The 20,407-nt window shown below is 40.6% G+C and overlaps 1 protein-coding gene across 2 annotated transcripts in view; it reads left to right on the top strand.

Moving 5' to 3' along the window:
- LOC311029043 (palmdelphin-like) overlaps positions 1-20,407 on the top strand; it is an 81,239-nt gene that overhangs the window by 15,859 nt on the left and 44,973 nt on the right. Inside the window, exons 4-9 of one of the 2 annotated variants that reach the window (XM_084033911.1) lie at positions 334-464; positions 3,214-3,328; positions 6,055-6,079; positions 6,985-7,095; positions 7,493-9,733; positions 9,791-11,115. In XM_084033911.1, coding sequence (XP_083890037.1) covers positions 334-464; positions 3,214-3,328; positions 6,055-6,079; positions 6,985-7,095; positions 7,493-8,730 — 1,620 coding nt within the window. In that variant the 3' untranslated portion in view covers positions 8,731-9,733; positions 9,791-11,115. Of the gene's footprint in view, positions 1-333; positions 465-3,213; positions 3,329-6,054; positions 6,080-6,984; positions 7,096-7,492; positions 9,734-9,790; positions 11,116-20,407 lie in introns of those variants that run through there. The other variant, XM_084033912.1, reaches the window with a different exon arrangement.

The raw sequence follows: 20,407 nt of genomic DNA, 5'->3' as shown, positions 1-20,407 counted from the left end.
CTGATAAACTGACCTCATGTCCTCTGCAGACACTGAATGTGTTGTGGTGCATTAATGAATCCCAAATTAATATAGGAAGATGTGCCACCTTTTAACTGGTGGTACATGGTGAAAGATTTTATCAATTAATGAAATGGTTGGAGCTGTGTAACTGCTGTTACTGAATACTGATAGAAACTGTGAGGGCATCTAGTGGAGAGGTGGGGAATGACCAGATCTGCTGGGGACAAAGGCTGAGAGCAGTTCTCACCATGGAATACACAACATATAGCTCTATATTCTGATAGATAAACTGAGGTGCTGAGCTGATGTGTTGTTGTGTTTTACTGACAGAAAAAAGTCCTGAGGGAGCAGTGGCTGATGGACGGCCTGAGTCAGCAGTCGGAGGAGGAGCAGGAGGCCATGAGGCTTCAGGCTCTGGACGAGCAGCAGCAGGGTGATCAGCTGCAGAGCAACATCCTCCGGTAAAGAGCTGGCACCACTAACAGATCGTGTGGGTGGAGGTTTCTGGTGCAGGTGCACCAGTGCAATAAACTCCAGTTTGGAGTCACTGTGGTCAAACAACATTCTACATTTACGTCAGTGTCTTTGCGTGGAAATCAAAACCTTGAGGGTTGAAAAAAACGTCCAGGTGTACACATCCTAATGAGAAGTGTCTCATTACAATCACACGTCTTTTTTTCTCTTTACTGAGGACTTGAAATGAAACCATAAAAACATTATACATTCTGGTATATCACTGTTATTGACAACGTATCTGCTGCTAGGAATGAGCTTTCCTACATTGTGACCAGATTCAGTAGATGAAGCGTTAAGTTGTTCAGTTTTACTCATTTCGGGGCTGCTAGTTAGCTAACATGCTAATTCAATGCTACAGTTACAGAAGATAAAAAGCACCACATTAACTGCTTAACTTGACCTCGTTATTTGGTTTTAACTTACTGATGACCCTTTAGTAGCTAAGCTAGCGCTAATTGCTAATGCTCATCAATAGCATGCTCAATATTGTAATAGCCTATATGACTATATATATATACACGTCACCTGACTGCAGATCAGATAATAGCGAATTCAATGTCAAGAGATGAGCATGAATAATTAGCATAAGTGATTAACAGGCTAATTGAACCCAATAGCAAAATTAAATGCCAATAGCCTGGTTTGACCGAAGATGGCTGTCACTATGTATATGTATAACACAATATTTAAAATGAAAATACTTTGCACTTAAATGTCTAGATTGAATCAATCAACAACACTACTAGATAAACAGATACATTGGCTTTCAGATGAATGAAGTGGTTTAGGGGTTTAGTTCCTCTTTAAATTAAAGTATTGCAAACTATAATCATCATTTTAGTGTCAATATTCTTTTGGAAAACAGATATCCAGGAGTGGTTTGAACCATCACCCACTCACTGATAAGCTTGATCCTACAACCTCCAGGCTGCCACTATGTTTGTATGTAGTCCACTGTGGGAAGCAGTGAGGGATTAGGACCAGACAGCTTGACCTCAACTAGCATTCACCAGCATACGTGTGAGACAGTTTTCCTTCATTACATAACAGTAGTACTTAAACCGGCTGAGTGTTTACACACTAACACATAAGCTTCACACACTCCACATTAAAACCAATGCTTTTCAACAATGAGCATGAAGTAAGGATATTCAAGATGTGATCCCTTTTCTCTAAATGATCCCACTTATAACGACAGGTTTTAGTCTCAAATGTCTTCCTTGGAGTATAATTAGTTTTGAATTAGAATTTTGCCATCACAGTACAACAAGCTTTCTTGTCCTGAATTGAATGAGTATTTAATTTGTTGTTCTTTTTTTTTAAAATATTGCTTTTATGGTAATGTTTAAAGTAACTCTGCAGTGCTCTCAGTCCAAAACCCCAATCACATTTTTTTGATTGTTTGCTTCAAACCATGTTTGTGTTTAAGTAACAGCACCCTCTAGTGGGTGTATCAGGTGACTTCCTTACAGAGTGAAAACATCTGTTTACAGAATAAACAGGAGACTTTAACATAGGAATCTGCATTTCCATTCCCAATGTCAGAACTGTGGTCCGTGTGGTTGGTGTTGTTTCTTAGCTTATCTTATTTTATCATATTCTGAAGGAGTCAATCCCCATACCAGACTCTCTCACCCCTAGGTTGCGCCTTGAAATACTGTCCATGAAAATCAGGATTGGTGACAAGGGGCAACCCTGGTGGAGGCCGACACCCACTGGGAACATGTTTGACTTAGAGAATACGGACACAGTGCTCACCTTGTTTATACAAGGACCAGACAGCTCGCATGCCCCCTCCCATGCCCCCTCTAACAGACCTGCCAGGGTAAAGAGCCGGTCCATTGTTCCATGGCCAGGACAGAATCCCCATTGCTTCTCTTGGATACAAGGTTTGACAATTGGTTGGAGCCTCCTTTCCTGCACCCTGGAACTTTCCTGGGGAGGCTGAGCAGTGTGATACCCCGATAATTGGAGCACACTCTCATGTCCCCCATTTAAAAAATAGGAACCACCACCCGGTCTGCCAAAACACAGGCCAAGTCACTAACCCCCACATGACAATGAAGAGGTGTTAACCAAGACATCCCAACAATGTCCAGAGACTCAGCACCTCAAGGTGTATCTCCTCCACCCCTGGCACCTTGCCACTGTGGTGATTTTTGACTACCTCGATGACCTCTGACAGGGATATGGGCAAGTCTTCCCCTGAGTCGAACTCAGCCTCCTCTGTGGAGGACATAGGTTGGTACGTTGGTTGGGTTCAGGAGTAACTCAAATTGTCCTTTCAACCACTAGATGATATCCCCAAGCCCTGCTCTCCCATTTCTGAGTCATCTAACGGTTCCCGTTCAAACCTCATTCGGTATCTCACTATGGGAAGCACCTTCAGGTGCGACCAATCCTGGACGCTCCAACAACCCCATATCTGTCGGGTTGCACGGGCTGGCCCATCCCTCCTTTATAAACACCTGTGGCATCCCACCTGTCATTCTCGTTTTCTTCCCCGTGTAGGTCATACAATCTTCTAAGTTCCTGATTTCCAGATTTTAATTGAACTGTTCTTAGACAAAGCCATCAAGGACATCTACCTGTTTCTAATCGCTTATTACGGGACAAGCTAGCATGACGAGGTGAGCTGTGTTTCCATTAAGCTCTTGTTCCAGTGATAACACGCTTCATTACTCTCTTGTACAGAATAGAGGAGGAGATCGAGGCCTTGGAAACACAGGAGCTCAACATCTCTGCCAACGAAGAAGTCATCCTGAAACGATTAAAGGAGGTGGAGAGGACGGCTGAGGACATTATCAAGGTAGAGTCAAATAAACCTGTAATACTTACCATTTGTTGCTTCTCTACTAAAAGGTTCCTGATGGGAGAATAAAGTAAATACGTATGTTTGTATATTTGAAACATTCGCCAGTTTTCCATTCAGCATCCATGAAAAAAGTGGAAAATTCCTATCCATAAACACGAATCACGAGATGAAAATTGTGTGACTATTTCTTACTGCTGTGATACTGTTGGCCAATTGCACAAAACATTCTGGGAATGTGCTGATATCTTCAAGTTTAGAATTTACATGAGTGACAGTCATGTTTTCTGTTCTCGTGTTATGTTGTTTTTCCTAAACCTAACTAATAATAAGTGGTGATGTACCGACCCATTTGCTGCTGTTTTCAACCTCATTTTTCTGATATTTTGCCAATCAGCTTTACACACGTGTCGAATGTCAGGTTTACGTCAGCACACAGCAGCTCAAACAGTAACGTCACAGCCCCAGTGCGAATGAAGACAAAAAGCTGCAATTTGTCATGCTTGCAAGTCCAAAGTAAGCTGTGGAGCTTTTGTTGAATTAATTCCCATCAAGTTGCATCAGCATCAGCCCCAGTTGCTGGTTCTTTGGCGAAGGTTGATGACTAAAGCTGCCTCCATAAAGGTCAAATTCAATGTTTACTGGTCTACAGTATAGGACAGCCACTAATTAATTCTGATAACCTCTGGAATTTATGGCTACTCGTAGTATAATGCAACAAGTGGTTGATATCATTTCAGCTACATGAGCATTAGTAAAGCCACAACTCATCTCACTGCACATCGTGGCTTCAATTTCACAGCATTCATGGAGGTTACAGAAAGTCATCAGATGTGTGGATGGAATTTGAGTTTTCAACAAGCACTTGCAAATATACTACTCTGAATTCAACTATCATCTTGTTTCCACTCACCCCACGCTGCCTGTGTCTCTCCGTCTAATCTGTGCTTGTTTCTAACACCCTCACTAAGGGCTGTGTGGGTGTGCTTTGGTTCACAAGAGGCTGCTTTGACTGAATAAGCTGGCAGGTAAATGGATTGCTGACATGGTGGAGGACTAACGTGCATCATTTGCTCTCTGGTTGCTGTCTGTGTATCAACAGACGCAGGGAAATAAGTGTGACTTAAACGTAACATAGGTACGGCCTGATGATGCACCACTTATCTGTTGTACTGCTGTGAGTGTGATTGAGTGGCTCCACATGCCCGCTGTGATGCTGCTCAACGTCAACTGCTTTCTTGTCTACGGGGACATGATGAAGATAATACTAGTAGATAGTTAGTAGTACTACTACTGTTACTATAACTATTAATGTTAATACTACCGCTAATACAACTGTTAATATTATTACTACTGTTAATACTACTACTACTACTGTTAACATTGCTGCTATTGTTAATATTAGTACTACTGCTAATATTTGTACTACTGTTAATACTACTACTACTACTATTACTACTAGACTACTGTTAAGATTACTACTACTGTAGTAGTAATATTAATATCATTACTACTACTGTTAATATTAGTACTACTGCTAATATTAGTACTATTGTTAAAACTACTACTACTACTACTGTAAATACTACTACTGCTACTATTAGGCTACTGTTAATATAACTACTACTGTAAATATGATTACTACTACTGTTAATATTAGCTCTACTGTTATTACTACTACTGTTAATAGTACTACTGCTGTAAATACTAATATTACAGTTAAAATGACTACTATTGTTGATATTACTACACTGATAATATTCTCACTCCCACTGTTAATACTAATTCTTAAATATTGCAACTATAAATATTACTTCTACTGTTAATGCTACTGTTAATATTATGCTACTGTTAATACTACTACTCCTGTAAATATTACTACTACTCTTAATATTACTACTACTACTGTTAATATATTACTACTGTTAACAGTACTACTACTACTACTGCAATATTACCACTACTGTTAATAACATCACTGATAGACTTTACTCTGACTTATGGTTTAAATAAAATTGCTACTCATCAAATTATTAGTAAGATGGAGATGGGTGAAGAAAATCCAGCCACATGTGTGCCGTCCATGTTCCCAAAATAAAAGGTTGCATGTTTCTGTTACCTGAAAGACTTTGGAGGGTTGATCAACACTAAAATGCTGTATTTTAGGAACACATTATGGATCTGGAACTGTCTATGGACCTTCAGATTCTATTAACAATGAGGTGCTGTATTTTAAAATAACAAGTTAATACTTTTGAATCCTGCTGTAAATTCACAGCAATTGTTTACAGTGTATTATATAACTACTACTGTTAATATACTTCTGCTAATATTACCACTACTGTTAATATGACTACTTCTGCTAATATTACCACTACTGTTAATATTACTGCCATTGCTAATATTACCACTACTGTTAATATTACTGCCATTGCTAAAATGACTACTGCTGCTAATATAACTACGACTGTTAATATAACTACTACTGCTAATATTTCTACTATTGTTAATATTACTACTACTGCTAATATTGCTATTACTACTAATATTACTACTACTTCTAATACGCAGTCTGCATGTTCTTATTCTAAATGTGGAACGTGTCCTGAAATAACGTTTGCTGTGATATGACACTATAGACAAAATTAAATGGACTTGAATTGATGTTGACTTCCTGCTTCTCTCACCACTTTGACCCTCAACTACTTTGTCTTCACATGTAGGAGCTAAATGCGGAATTCCAAGCAGGTAAACTCTGTTTTTGTATTTTGGTGTGTAACAGTTTTCTTTTAATTAAAGAAATAAAATAAAATAAAATAACATTAGTGATTTGAATAGTCATGTTTACTCTGTTGTTGATATACTAACCTTTTTAAATTTGAACGTAAGTATTGTTTATCATTCAGACACAGCAATATTTTTTTCAGCCCATTATTTTGAGATCTAAATCTATATATGCTGCCAGTAAACTGACATCCAGGAAGGAAGTGGCTAAGTAGTAAAGCCCATGCTCCATTTGATTGGTTATCTAGTCCGAGTGTGACATTGTTGAGTTGTGCCACTCATGGTGGCCCCTGGTGCTGAAAAGTTGAGAATATTTTAACTTGTATGCACATAAAAAAAAAAGAGCGAGTCATACAGTGCAAGGAGGTGCACAAAACTAGGTAAACAATGGTTTTGCTGCAACACGTTTGAAGTGACGCATGCAGTTGGTCCACAAGCTATTTCTTGACGGGCAATAATGTAGTTTGTCCATCCAGGCAGCACAAATTTTCACTTTTACAACATGTTACAATGTGTAACTCAGTGAATTGTGTGTTGGTAAGTTTATCTTTGATCCTGAACAGGGCTAGCTGCTAGTATCTTTGCTACGCTGGGTTAGCCATGTCCTGACTACAAACCTGTACACAACACATCAGATGATATCCATCTGAACAGCAAATAATCCAAAACTCAAAAAGTATTATCCTGTAATAATGGGCTAAAAAAACAAACATGAGCACCACTTGTTTTCTTCACATAATTTGTATATCAATAACATACATATCTTGTCACCAAATCCATACTATAATTATTAGAAATTAAATCATAATCCTTTAAATACTAGTTTATATTGTTTTCTTGTATTTCACTGGTCAACTTGTTCTCTTCAGGTATGACACATCATGCCTCCTCGCCACTCCCAGATATCCCACCATTCATCCCACTGACACCAACAAAAAACCCTCCTGTATATGAGCCTGCTAGTGAAGAACCAAAGAAAGGTACAGACATCATAGTACTACTGAAAGTCAGTGTCTACTTTGCTGTCAGGATGATGTTGAAAATATGATGAGGGACATTCCTATTTAAATCAACGTAGGTGTTTATAGCTCTGACCATTGTAGCGGGCCAGTTCCTTATAAAGTAAATTGACTTTCATCAAGTGGCGGACTCACTTCAGTGTGTTTTTACAGAAACGGCTATCAGTGGAGTAGTAATGTTACAGAGCATAGAGAGACAGTCTAAATAAGTACAATGTAACAACTTAACGCTTAAAGATTTAAATTTCCAGAATAGCTGTGAAATGTTGAACATCAAGAAATGCTCAGTGACATTGAACCATATTTATTTTCTAGTCTATGTCTGCAGGCCTTCATCTGAATCTTTTCTCCATTCCAGCTACGTTTGCTATGGAGATCAGCGTGGAGCATGATAAGAGAACAGGCAAAAGCCATGTGGTTTCTACAGCAACCATCACCCCAGAAACCATCCAGGATCGGGGGCTGAAAGTGTATGAGGACGGGCACAAGTCTGTATATGCACTGCACCCGGATGGAGGTGGAATGCACAGCGGAGCAGTTAGAGTGATGACGCCCACTGAGGTAGAAGAGCTGCTGCATCAGGCGGCTGATAAGAACACGCCCACTGACGTGCAGTACCATAAGCCGGTCTACTCTGTACCGTACACAGGAAGCAGCAGGCCTTCAACACCCGGGACACCCAGCCCCAGACCCTTTCAGAGCTCAGTCTCATCCAGAACTCAAATCCTCAGAGAGGAAAGCCAAGGCAATCAAGACCTGGAGACAAGCACAACATCTAGCCCGACATTGATCCAACAGGACTACTCGTCAAGAGCCCAAAGACATAAAGAAGAAGCCATGCCCTACTGCCAGATTCCAGAACAGTCGAAGGTTGAAAGCCATGTCATTTCACAGCCTCATGTTGGTGCTAATATTCCTAAGAACAAGATGGATAAGGGCGGTCCAAACCCAGCAGCTCTCGTCTCAGTCAAAGCAAGTTCTGAAGGAACGCCAGAGCCCAGACAGCCATTCTACAGGGGTGTAGGTAGCCGTAGTCCTTCACTACGTGGCCACAAGTCTGAAGTTGATTCTGATGCCGGCAATGTTATCAGACATTCACCCTTTTGTGCAGAGAGTATCGCCTCACTGAACCTCATCAACACCCTGCCAGAGGAGCTAGAATCAGAACCAGTCACCATGATCTTCATGGGCTATGAGAACGCTGATGACAAGGACGAGGAAGAGGTCCAGGCTGAGCTAGTTGTCATAGGCAAAAGCGATGATGATGATGATGATGATGATGATGATGATGATGATGCTGATGATGACGAGGCACAATGCAGTCAAACTGATAGGGAAGCTTGTCTCTCATACCACCCAGAGGGCTACAAGAGCAAAGTCTTCCAACCCAAAGTGGGTATCGCCAAGGTGACAGGCTGCAGAGACATCATTGAAGACAACTACACAAACTGGGATAATTTAGGGCTCCACAAACCAACATTCATCCACAAAACTGGGAAGACCAGCCCCTACCTGCAGGGACATGGCGTGGATGAGTCTGCAAACACAGGCAGCGTAAATATGGAGGAGATGAAGCTCTTTTCAACAGGGAGATAAGATGGAACTTCAACTGTGTCACTGAAGAGTTGAAGAGGAAATGTAGGAATAAAATGTAGCTGATTTGTTAAGTAATTCACATACACAAAACATATTGTTTGCGTAAATGCATAATGTGCTGACAATCCAACACAAAGTGCTTCTCAGCCTAATGCTGCGTTCAGTGATGCACATGATGCAAATACATGGAATGATTCCAAATACATGCAAATTGCAATGAGTATTTGCGATAGGTTTTGCGTAACGCTGTTTCGCGGAAGCCTTTCAATGTTGAGATCCTCTTCCTGACGTTCTGACGTTGCTGAATCAGAAATGGAGGAAACAAATGTTGTCTCCTGTGTCTGTGGTCTCCTAGAGGTCTACGATAGTAGCTCACATTAGTCCAGAGACCAGACCAGACCATGTGGAGAACCAGAGACTGTCTATGGTACAAACAACAAGGTTACTGCCATATTTATGTCTAGATGACCTTATTTGGAGTGTTGCTGGAGCAGCGACAATGTTAGCATAGCCTAGCATCCATCAATTCAGAAAACAAGCATTTTAAAAATTGTTTGCTTGTTGTCTTGCAGACAGACCTAACAAAGCGCGACTACAGAATGTTTACTAATCACCATTTCAGCATTTTTATTGTTTATTTTGGCTTCCTCCAGCTGTGTTAAACCAGCTGACGTGTGTCTTGCTAAATCCAGTGAATCCAGCTTGGTGAAATTCACCGAGTACCGCTGGATGATGTCATGAACCCAGACAGGACGGCGTTTGGTTTCCTGGTGTATCTGGGACTTCACAACATGTACAAAACAGCAATAGTGGTTATTTCAGTCATGATGGATGAAACCTGGTTGGTGACATGATTGTAAGTACTGCCTCCTCTCTGGTGCATCCAGCCTGTGGGATGCAAATAAAGAAATGATCTGGCAGTCAAACCCATGCAAGTAACACGAGGCGAGAATTTGCTGTAAACACATTATAACTCCAGATGCCTTTCATATGCAATAGAAAGGTAACAACATTTTCCCTCTTGCATTTCTTGCAAAAAGCCTTATCTTACCTGATTGAGGAAACCAGCTGACAGTCCTGCCCTCATGCCTTGATGATTTAAAAAGCTAGATTACCATCTCCTGGCAAATTAGTTATTATATGTGATTAATTGATCACATGAACATGTCAAAGCCTTACCATTTTCTTAAAATGATTTACTTCATAAATGGCTCAGAAGTTGTACAAAAGATAGGCATTCATGGTAAATAAAGCCTTTATAAACATTTTATGTTTTATGTGTCACGGCCCGGCACAGAGGCTGCAACAAAAATGGGAGATCAGATGAGGTAACCAAAATGAGTGACCAGTGATGTTTGCATATGGGTTAATGTCTGAAGCAAATAAACAAGCAGCCATATCAACAGAGAGGGGAGTCGGGGTCCATGTTTGTCTTGTGAGCTTTTATACCTGGAGCCATATCAGGCTCAGGTGTGGCTCATCAACTTTCAATGTCCTACAAGAGAAGGAAAGAGAACACAGCTCTTCTGGATTGGAGGGGTCGTTTCAACATATTTTAAGTTGCCTTTTTCCATATAACCTCCTCCAGTAGTTTCTTTGTGACTTTATTTCACTAGGAAGCCACCTTTAAAGTAAGTTTATTTATGTAGCACATTTAAAAACTACACCCAAAGTTGACCCAAACTGCTTTCCAGTAAAACATGAGGTAATACATGTATTTAAAATGGCAAGGCTAACCACTACACCACCATGTCTTCCCTATGTAATACAAAAATAAAAAAAATAAAAGATTTACTTACAAAAGCCTAACACTGAACTAAAAGCTAGTGAAAAGCATTAGTGGCCAAAGGACAGGCTTACTAACAGACTGTACCTAACCACTGACCTGAAAACATTGTAGTTCAATTCAATTAGTCTGAAATTGAAACTGTTTATTAATTGACTTTTGTGTGCCTGCAGCAGAGAGTTATAAATCAAAACAAACACATCATCTTTATAACGTCTTGTTACTGAGATATTGTTACACAATATGGCCAAATTTATGTGGACATCCACTTTAGTCTGGGGCAGTTTTTCCTAGTTTGATTTTAGCCCTTAAGCTCATATGAAGGGCAATGTTCTAGCTTACAGTTACTATATTACTATACTATATTACACTTTTATTCTGAATATGACAATATTCCTAAAATAATATGTATCATGGAAACATCATTCTGTTTGGATATCATGAATTAGTTGGGTTCCAACAAGTGGTAGAAAGTCTATAGAAGCACATTAATGCCATTGTGTCAGAATCACATATGGGAGGGATGTTAATTTGTTCACATATGTATATCATGCCTGTGTAAACTAACCATCCTGTGTATTGTTACTTCCTTTCTGATTAAAAATATTTCTTCATGAACTAATGGTGATGGTGTTATCTCTGTTGGTGGTAGGCCTATATGACTTATCATCATAACACATGGAAAGACTTTCTGCCGTTCAAATTTAGGACTATTTGGCTGTATTTACCACCAAAGACACTTTCTTAAAGTAAACCGACGACTGGCAAGTGTTGGACTCACTGAGGTGAGGAACGACTCAGTGGGTGAGTAAAATTAGGAAGCATGGAGAGAACATTTAACAACTTAATGTCACGTTTCCTGGAATACAGTTAGGACTCAAATGCAGAAGCAGGCAAAGAGGTTACTGGAACAAAGTTTTAATGATAAATAAAGTTAAATATACAGAATAAATACGTAGATTGGAGCAGAGTGATGAAATCGAGCGATTTAGTTGCGGTTATGGTTCACGTCTAATAGTCAGGAGAGGAAGGAGCGCCCCCCTTGAGGAAAGACATGCATGGCAAAGTTAAGGTGGCCAAGGAATTTGTAATATTACATATAATGAAGGGCAAATTCTTCTGGCAGACATTAACAATTGCAAATGGCCTGGATGCGGACTGGAAGAAGGCTGAAACAGCACCATAAACAGTAACTCAATGTCTAAAATGGACTAGTTCAGGCGGGTGTTAGATTGCGAGATTTTTGCGGAGTTGGATTGGCAGGATGATGCTAACAAGGATATGTTTGCAGCGTTTTGGATGTATGACAATGAGGGAGCTGGGCCGGTGGAACATGAGAGCTGGCTGCTGCATGGAGGCCTGGATGGTGGCGTTGGTCGCTGATGATGAGACAGAGGCTGATGCTTCCTCTGGGGAATGAAAGACGTGTGTTGACAGTGTGGATGGAGCTAGCCAGAGCTTGCAGGGTGGTTGCCTGCCTAAAGTGTTGTCTCCATTAGAAGGGCCTGGAGTGGGAGTGTGAGAAGAGATGTTCCTTTTCTTTGTCTGAGGAGCTCAAGAAGAGACAGATTTCTTGGCCATTTTACACCAACAGAGCTGGGAAAGAGGAAGGCCTGGAGCTGGAATGATACTTTGCTCTCGTAACTGAGACTTCAAGGCTTCTAGCTCGTCTGAGGGGGAGCCGCTGTGTGACGCGGGTGCTCCTGGATGTGGATGCATACGGTCAATGTAGGAGAAGCCAAGAAGAGGGAAAGAGAGCCAGGGAGAGATTTGTGAATAAATGTGTTGTCGTCCTGACTGAACTTCCTCTAAGCTTCATCTGGCCTGGATTCCAGTCCTTCTACAGCCAGATACCAGATTCTTTTTTCCTCTTTCTCCATCAGACCATATGATTTATTGATTTCCGTGAGATGTAAATAGGGTTTCAACAACTATAATAATGATGCTTCTAAATACATTACATAGCTTTAAAACAACAAAACATCAGTCAGTTATGACATATAACTGTAACATTAAGTCACTGCCAAATTATTTCACAAGTACGTTCATAAAGGTTCTTTCAGGAGCGGGAGTACGAAATGATTTCATATCTATATAAACGCTTCAATTAAATATAGAAATTTAGCTTAAAAAATATAGGATTTAAAAGTCAGAGAGAATGTGGCCATCCAAATCAAGTGTGTATGAACACAAGATGAGCTCCTCTGCGCTGAGTATGTGTTCATCAGAGAAAGCTCAAGTATTGGCTGTCTGCCTTGCACCCCCTTCCACCAGCCATCCAATCAGAGGCAGCAGAAACTAGGCAGAGCTGCCAGTGTGAGGCTGCACTCAGAGACAGAGCAGAGCCTTCTGCGTTAGCCGACACACTGTCTCAGGTAGGTCCATCAGCACACACACACACACACGCACAAGTTTGCAAAGATTTTCCTTTCTGTCAGAGTGTAGATTCTCACTGCATTATCTGCTCCTGAAATGGACATGTGTTTGGTGTTGATGTGGATGGAGGGATGCTGTAAGCCTGCCACCAGAGCAGAGTAATTGGGCTGATAATATGCTGTGTATCGACTAGCTGCAGTCGTCTCTCTCTGTTGGAATAATCAGTGAGGTTGGACTGTTCTTGTATGGAGTGGATAAATGCTGAGCCTTATTTTTATATTTGATTCAACGTGTTTGATAGCGTTGGTTGTCCAAGTCTCATTGTAGATTTGTAGCATGTTTTGTTTTGTTTGTTAACCCCGTTTCACACTGTTTCAAACTGCGAGGTCCCGATAAAAACAAAGGAAATGTAATTGAGAAAATGGTTTTGTTGTATGTGAGCGGATTCAGAAGGAGACAGAGTTGCTTACAATTCCATCCGGGCAGGGAACCATGTAGTGTAGTCAATCAGTTAATTGTATCTGGTTATAAAGTGCAGAGAGGGCACGACTATTGTTTTTTTTGTATTATGGTTTTAAGGCTTTGACTGACATTTCACAAACATTTCAGGTCTTTCACATACAAGTAAATGGAGTCTCTGTAGGAAGACAACACTAGCAGCCCTCGTCTTTTCATTAAGTGTTGACGGATTGAATTAGAAGCAAGCAAGCTATAATAGAGGGTAAATTCACTCCATGATTTTTTTTTATATTTTAAGGTCAAATACAATTTACCATCATTATGCAACCTCATCTTTTTAAAATGATTGCTGTTCAGATACCTTTTGCCTATTGATGATCACAGACTGCACATTCTATGTGGACTTTCACATCCAATTGATACACCTATCAGCCATAACATTATGACCACTGACGGGTTAAGTGAATAACAATGATTATCTTGTTATCATGGCACCTGTCAGTGTGTGGGATACATCAGGCAGCAAGTGTCAGGCAGCAAGTGAACATTCTGTCCTTAAAAATGATGTGCTAGAAGCAGAAGAATGGGCAAGCATACAGATTTGAGTGACGTGACAAGGGCCAAATTGTGATTGCTAGACGTCTGGATCAGAGCATCTCCAAAACTGCTAACTCACGCTCACATGCACTAATCCAGCAGCCGAGTGTTTACTAGAAATATGTGCCAACGCGACTTGTCAGTAAAGTCGCAGTCATGTTCCCTGTGTTGTTCTCTCTTGTTGATGACTTCGAGACAGCGCTTCTTGTAAACAACGTAAAGCCATGTGTGTCATATGACGACGTGAGGACGTATGTACAAGAGGCATTGGGGCCGAGGACCGCTTGGTCTCGGAGCAGTGTGAGTGCAAACCATTGGGGACAGATCAGCGGGAGTGGCCTGCAGAGCTGTGCATTGTGGGAGTTGTTGTCTTCCATCCACTTGCGCCAAAAGGTCACTGTCTGCCTTTTCTCGGTCAAGAAGGCACCAAATTCGAAATGTATTTTACATTTTGACTACATATATGCTACTCCTTAATCACCTGGTTGATCACATTCCCAACATAGATCATCCTCAGATGAGATTTAGCTGAGGGTTGAACTGGGTGCACTTAACTTGCTGTGTAGGAAGACCTCTTCTTCCTCCACAACAGAATGGACCACCTCTTTGCCCTGGCCCCGCTCTGATTGCCACCAGTTCCACCAGGGTGGTTAACATGGCTCAATGGCAGCGTTACAGCTGCAGAGCTACCTATACTGTTTGTCCCAGTCCTCGGGGGGACCTGTGTCTGGACTGGCTCCGGGGGCATGGTTGGAGTCCGAGGTGCCATTGTCTCTGTTGTCTGAGCTTGATCCAAGGTCACCACTGGAATTTGAGTGTTCGCCTTCTATTTCTTGGGTTTGGCCAACTCATTCAGCTGTATCTACGTAAGCTTTTTGGCATGTTATATTCTTCTTCCATCCATTTGTTTGAAAACAGTGGCCACTCCCTCTTCATTAGTCCCAAGACATTGTCCAGACATTTCTGCACTTCTTTTGGCATGGCTTTCTTTACCATTACCTTGATTGGACTTTGTGTGGTGTAATTGGTGTTCCAGGTTCTTCTGGTTTAATCTCTCTATTTCTGCTGGAAAGCATGTAAGGACTTGGTTGGGCATTCACTGCCCTTCAGTGTTTTTCTGTCTCTGTTTCTCTGGGGTCCATATTTTCCAGATACTGTTTTCTCAGTTCAGCTAACACACACGTTACTCCTGCTGTACTTTCTTCCAATGCAGTGTTCCACATTTATTGTGCAGTCCGCCTGCCAGTCCAACCATATCCATAAATGACCACAGCACATAGCAGTGAGTTGTCCTGGCCCCTTAGTCATTATGGGACATATTGCTTCTAGGGCCGCCTGTCTCTGCACATTGTACATACTGTATCTTATCCCATATATCTTTCCACTTCTGGGCTGTAATCCTTCATGTTCCAATTGGGAAAGTATCTACTCTGTGTGGTCCACGGTCCTTCTCAAATCTTTCCTCAAATTGTTCCTCAAGTTTCTGTCTCCAGTCGATGCCATTCCGCTTCACTGGGGTCCACTTGCTCTGTGACCACCTGTAGGTGCACCACCATTCTTCCTGTGGGGTTTTGTTGAAGTAATGTTGCACCAGGGTCTCCAGGTGAAGCTGTTCTAGATGTTGATGTGGGAGGTGATGTTTGCCTCTTCTCACGTTTCCATGACTGAGCTTATCCTTGTTGCTGCAATCTGTCTATTTATTTGGAAAGTCTTTTAATTATGTCCACTGCTCTTGGTGATTGATTTGGTCTCCACCACTGTATGTTTGTTGTGGTGATGTTCTTTAATTGTACTCCCTCTTGTCTTCTGCATTTGATGTATCACTTGTGTCAGTTCTCTGATTCATCGTCTGCCGGGTGGGGGCTTGTGGTGCTTGCTTCACAGTCACCATCCAATTCTTCTCTTCCTCTCCCAGGTGGTTGCCTCCTGCTCCACCATTTCAGTTCCATCTGGGCCTTGGCTTGTTTCTTTGCGGCAGTGCCTCCTATTTTTCTTCTTGTGGCTCAGTGGCAATGATTTTTCCCTGTGATTTGTCTTTGATCTTCCGCTCTTCTACCTCAGTTTCATCTTCCTTTTGTTCAATCTTTCTCATTAGAAACTGTTCACCCTTAACCTGATCATTAATATGGGAGTAGGTTGGTGGACCAAATGTTCATAGTGGGGCATTCGGAAGTTGTCTGTGGTTTTCTCTCCCTTTTCCTCCCTTCCGATTTTTCCACACAGCCGTTGGTTTGCTCGTCCCAACATCTGCTGGTAATCCAAGTACCGGACTCAAGGGGATTGTCGCCGTTGCATGAGGGTCCTTGAACAAATGCTCCAGCACTCAAGCCAATCCTTTTGAAGTTCACCACCTTTGCATCGCCTCCTTCCAAAATACATCAGAAAATCTCCTCCTGCAGCTACTAGTGTAGCTCCGCCTCTCTCTTCCCATTTGCTTAGAATCACCAGCAGCCAGGCAAACTGGCACAGAGTAACATAGTGTACTACTCGTCACACATGGATGTCACACATTTCTATTTTATGGTTTATCACTACTGGTTTTGTTTGTGAGTGGACCTTGACTTGTATATTGTTCTTGTATACTCTACTTTCCTAATCTCCCTCTATTTAGTTTTTACACACATAATTAACACACACAGTATCCTCTTGTCACTCCCCCATCACCCTTTTCCCTCCCTCTCCCTCATGTCACTTTTCACACGTTAATTTACAAACACAGTCACACCCACAGTCAGCCTGCTCTCGCTCACTCCCGCTTCACACACATTGTGTTTTCGCACAGATTTTATTTTAATCTTTACATTATGAGTAAGATCTATAATTTCTGCGACGCTTAGAATGATTTTTATTCACACTATATTCCATTATGTTACCTTTTCTAGATCTTATTCTTAGATGTTTTTAGGTCATATTTAGGAGATTCATTAGGTCTTATTAGGAGATAGTCTACTGGGCAATGCCATTGTGAACAATATCCTTTTCTGGGCTTGCTTAGCTCATACAAATGGAAGCTCAGCTGGCTCATTAAAGAGACAGTGTGTAGGAAATACTCCCATCTTGTGGTGAAATTGTATTTAGCATTCAAAGGAATAGCGCTCTCTAGCACATCACTTTGTTGCAACTATGGTAGCTGTTATGTACCAGTATTCTTTCAGGTGATGAGGTTGATATTTCAAACAAACATGTGTGAACATGTAAGTAAATCCTCATTGAGCAAGTAGTGATTTATGTTGCCATCTTTATATTGGTTTATTTTTGGTAGTCTTCCATTACTATGCCGTAACCTATAGCATCAGCTAACAACTAGACACACAACAGACACAAACGAATGTTACTAAAGTGCTTATATTGCACTAAAAACTGACAAAGGTTTGTTATGTCAGTGCTTTTAATGTACATACACCTGTTATGATGATTTTAAGCAATGTAAAGCAATAGAAAGTGTTCTGAATAGAAAAGCCTATGATGCTTTTTACAATAACGCATTTGTCAGCTGTCATTCCAGAGTTGGAGGAAAATGTTTGTCAGTGTTCTTGTAGTAAAAGCAATGAGGACATGGGATAAGAATTATCTGCCATGATATGATATTTCAATGGATGGCCTATCCATTGAAATATCCATCTTTCTCTTGGTCCTCCATCCACATATTGATTAACCTGACCGTGTGACATGGAGCATTGTCCTTTTGGAAGAATCAATTCTGAGTGTTGGGGAACATTTTCCGAGCAGAGGGAAGCAGGTTTTTTCCAGGATGACCTTGTATGTGGCTTGATTCAAGCGTCCTTCACAAAAACAAATCTGCCTGATTCCAGCCTTCCTGGAACACCCCCAGATCATCACAGTCCTTCACCAAATTTCACAGTGGGTGCGAGACACTGTGGCTTGTAGGCCTCTCCAGGACCATTAGACAACTAGATGTTGGGCAAAGCTGAAATTTGGACTCTTTTACAAGCCTGGCTAATCTTTGCTTCTCATTTATGAAAGTATTTTCCATCCTTTTTGTAGGTCACTTGATGTCCTTGAGTTTTTTTTTTATACCTTTCCTTGTTAAATAAGATTTGGTTCAAGTTCACCTAATCAGCACCATTAACTACAATGAGGTGTGCCTGTTTTCAACAGAGACTGGAATTGAATATATACATGTAGATATGCTGATATAAGATACATTTTGAGTGGTCTTAATGTTTTACAGAGCTGTATATTATTGTACATTGTGTTAAACATGTCAAGATGCTCCCAATTGGAATTTGTTAGTTTGTATTTGCCATTTTCCCCACATGACTTGAATGCAGCACTGCTTCCCATTACATTGAACAGTCCTCTGATGAAGTGGTGTGGGGGAGGCAGAGGCCGGAGTGTCATGCCTGTTGATGTCGCATGTACAGTATGTGTCCTTGTGTTTGAGGAAGTGGGCATTTGTGGCTCAGAAAAGATGGAGATTTGTTTTACTGATCTCTTATTATAAAACATAACTTAGCTACCTCGTTTATTATTTTATTTATAACCGTTTCAGAAACAATATTTGTAAAACAAAAAAAAATCTATCTATCTATCTATCTATCTATCTATCTATCTATCTATCTATCTATCTATCTATCTATCTATCTATCTATCTATCTATCTATCTATCTATCTATCTATCTATCTATCTATCTAGATCTTAGAGATTCCCCAGTAACTGCAGTGAAAGTGTGAAAACAAATCTATGGCATCATAATGACTTGAGAAGATTGAGGAGAGCTGAAATGATGGGTGTCTTCAGATACAGCTTTGTGCTGCTGTAAAGCTGACAGTCTGAGCAGAGAACAGTACATTATGTGCTGTTTCATCCTGTTGGGGAATAATTATATTGATTTTTTGGATATTCAAAAATTATCACAAGAACATTGATGTCTGAATTGGGTTAGACTCTGCTTCATCACGTTATGCAGGAGTTATGAAAGGAATGTGCCTACTGTGACTGTTCCAAAGAGAGATTAGAAACTTGGTAGAGTGGACGGATGCTAGCAGTATTTGATGTTTGGAGTCAGCAGTCATGGGTATCCTCTGTTAAATACTCTCAGCTTTCAAGAGAAAAGAGCCCACAGGGCCTGGTGAGCTGCTGCCTCCACATTTGGCAGCAGGACACCATGACCTCAGCTGCAGGGTGAGGTAGATTCAACCAGGGCCGTCCAGACAGCAAAATCCAATGTTTGTGTTGAACCAAGAATATTTAGTATTTCCCCCAGAATTCCTCAGTCAGCCATCTTTTCAATTTGTGTGTTCAGACTTGATTCTTCAATACCACCTGCCTGATTGGATAGTGATCTGATATTTTTGTGGTCAAAGTAGCAACTGTAAAACAGGATAATTCATTACCTGTAAATTCTTCACAATAATTGGCCCTGTTATTTTTGCTGCTCAGTTTTAAACAGTTTAAATGCAGTTAAAGAACGGAACAAATCATGCTACAAAACTACATAGTTAGATTGAGGCAACACAACTACCTGGTTAGGTTGAGTGAAGGAAAATATGAAAATAACTATGACAACAAAACTATCAGTCCCTGGTTAAAGTCCTGTGTGTTTTGACCTGTCTACCACCCAGACCTCCCCCCTACATGGACTTCTAGGACTCTTGAAACACATTTTTGATACCAGCAAACATAATCCACAACAAAATGTATTACATTTTCCTCCAAATTTAATTGACAATGCAGTTGAATGACCATGCCAGTTGAAGTTGAAATAGATAAATAATAATTTATGGTGACTGTTGAGTCGTATCACTACCATCCTGAATTGTTACCAAACGTTTTAATTAAAATGTACAATAATAATGCTTTCTATAACAAAAGACTAATAGTTGGTATTCCTGCATCAGTACAATATTACCACTCAAAATATTACGATACAATGCTGTATTGATTACATTCCAGTTTGACCCCTGCTAAGTGTCTAATCTGCTGTGTTAATATTTTATAGTTCCTGGTTTAATTTAAAGCACCAGTCAGTTACAGAGGATATGTCATGCAATTTTCAACTTCACTGTAGTCCAAAGTATTCTTAATTGTAACAATGTGTATTTGTATATAAGAGGTTGTGATTCACAAACCTACCATGCATGTTTATAGAGAATTAAAGGCTGAAAATAAACAAGTATGTGTAGTTAGTATTTTCTCCACGTCAGGCTCCGGCAAAGACATAGTGGTTAGATTAATTAGTGACTAGGTGTGAATGTGAGTGCGAATTGTTGTCTGTGTTCATGTTTCAGCCTTGAGATTCGCTGGGTTCTTGTCCAGGGTGTATGTCAGTTTACGGCTCCAGAACCTGAAACCAGATCAGCTTGTATAGTTGGATTGAATAACCAGTCTTGTATGTTTGCATTATTCTCAAGTAATATATTTACTGAGAATTTTTGTTTTGAGAGTTTGATTTCAACCAGGCACATGTTTATTGACTATAACCTCTACCTCTCTGT

This window comes from Eutrigla gurnardus (assembly GCF_963514095.1).
Source record: "Eutrigla gurnardus genome assembly, chromosome: 18".
Taxonomy (NCBI): domain Eukaryota; kingdom Metazoa; phylum Chordata; class Actinopteri; order Perciformes; family Triglidae; genus Eutrigla; species Eutrigla gurnardus.
This window is presented reverse-complemented; position numbering and strand designations above follow the sequence as displayed.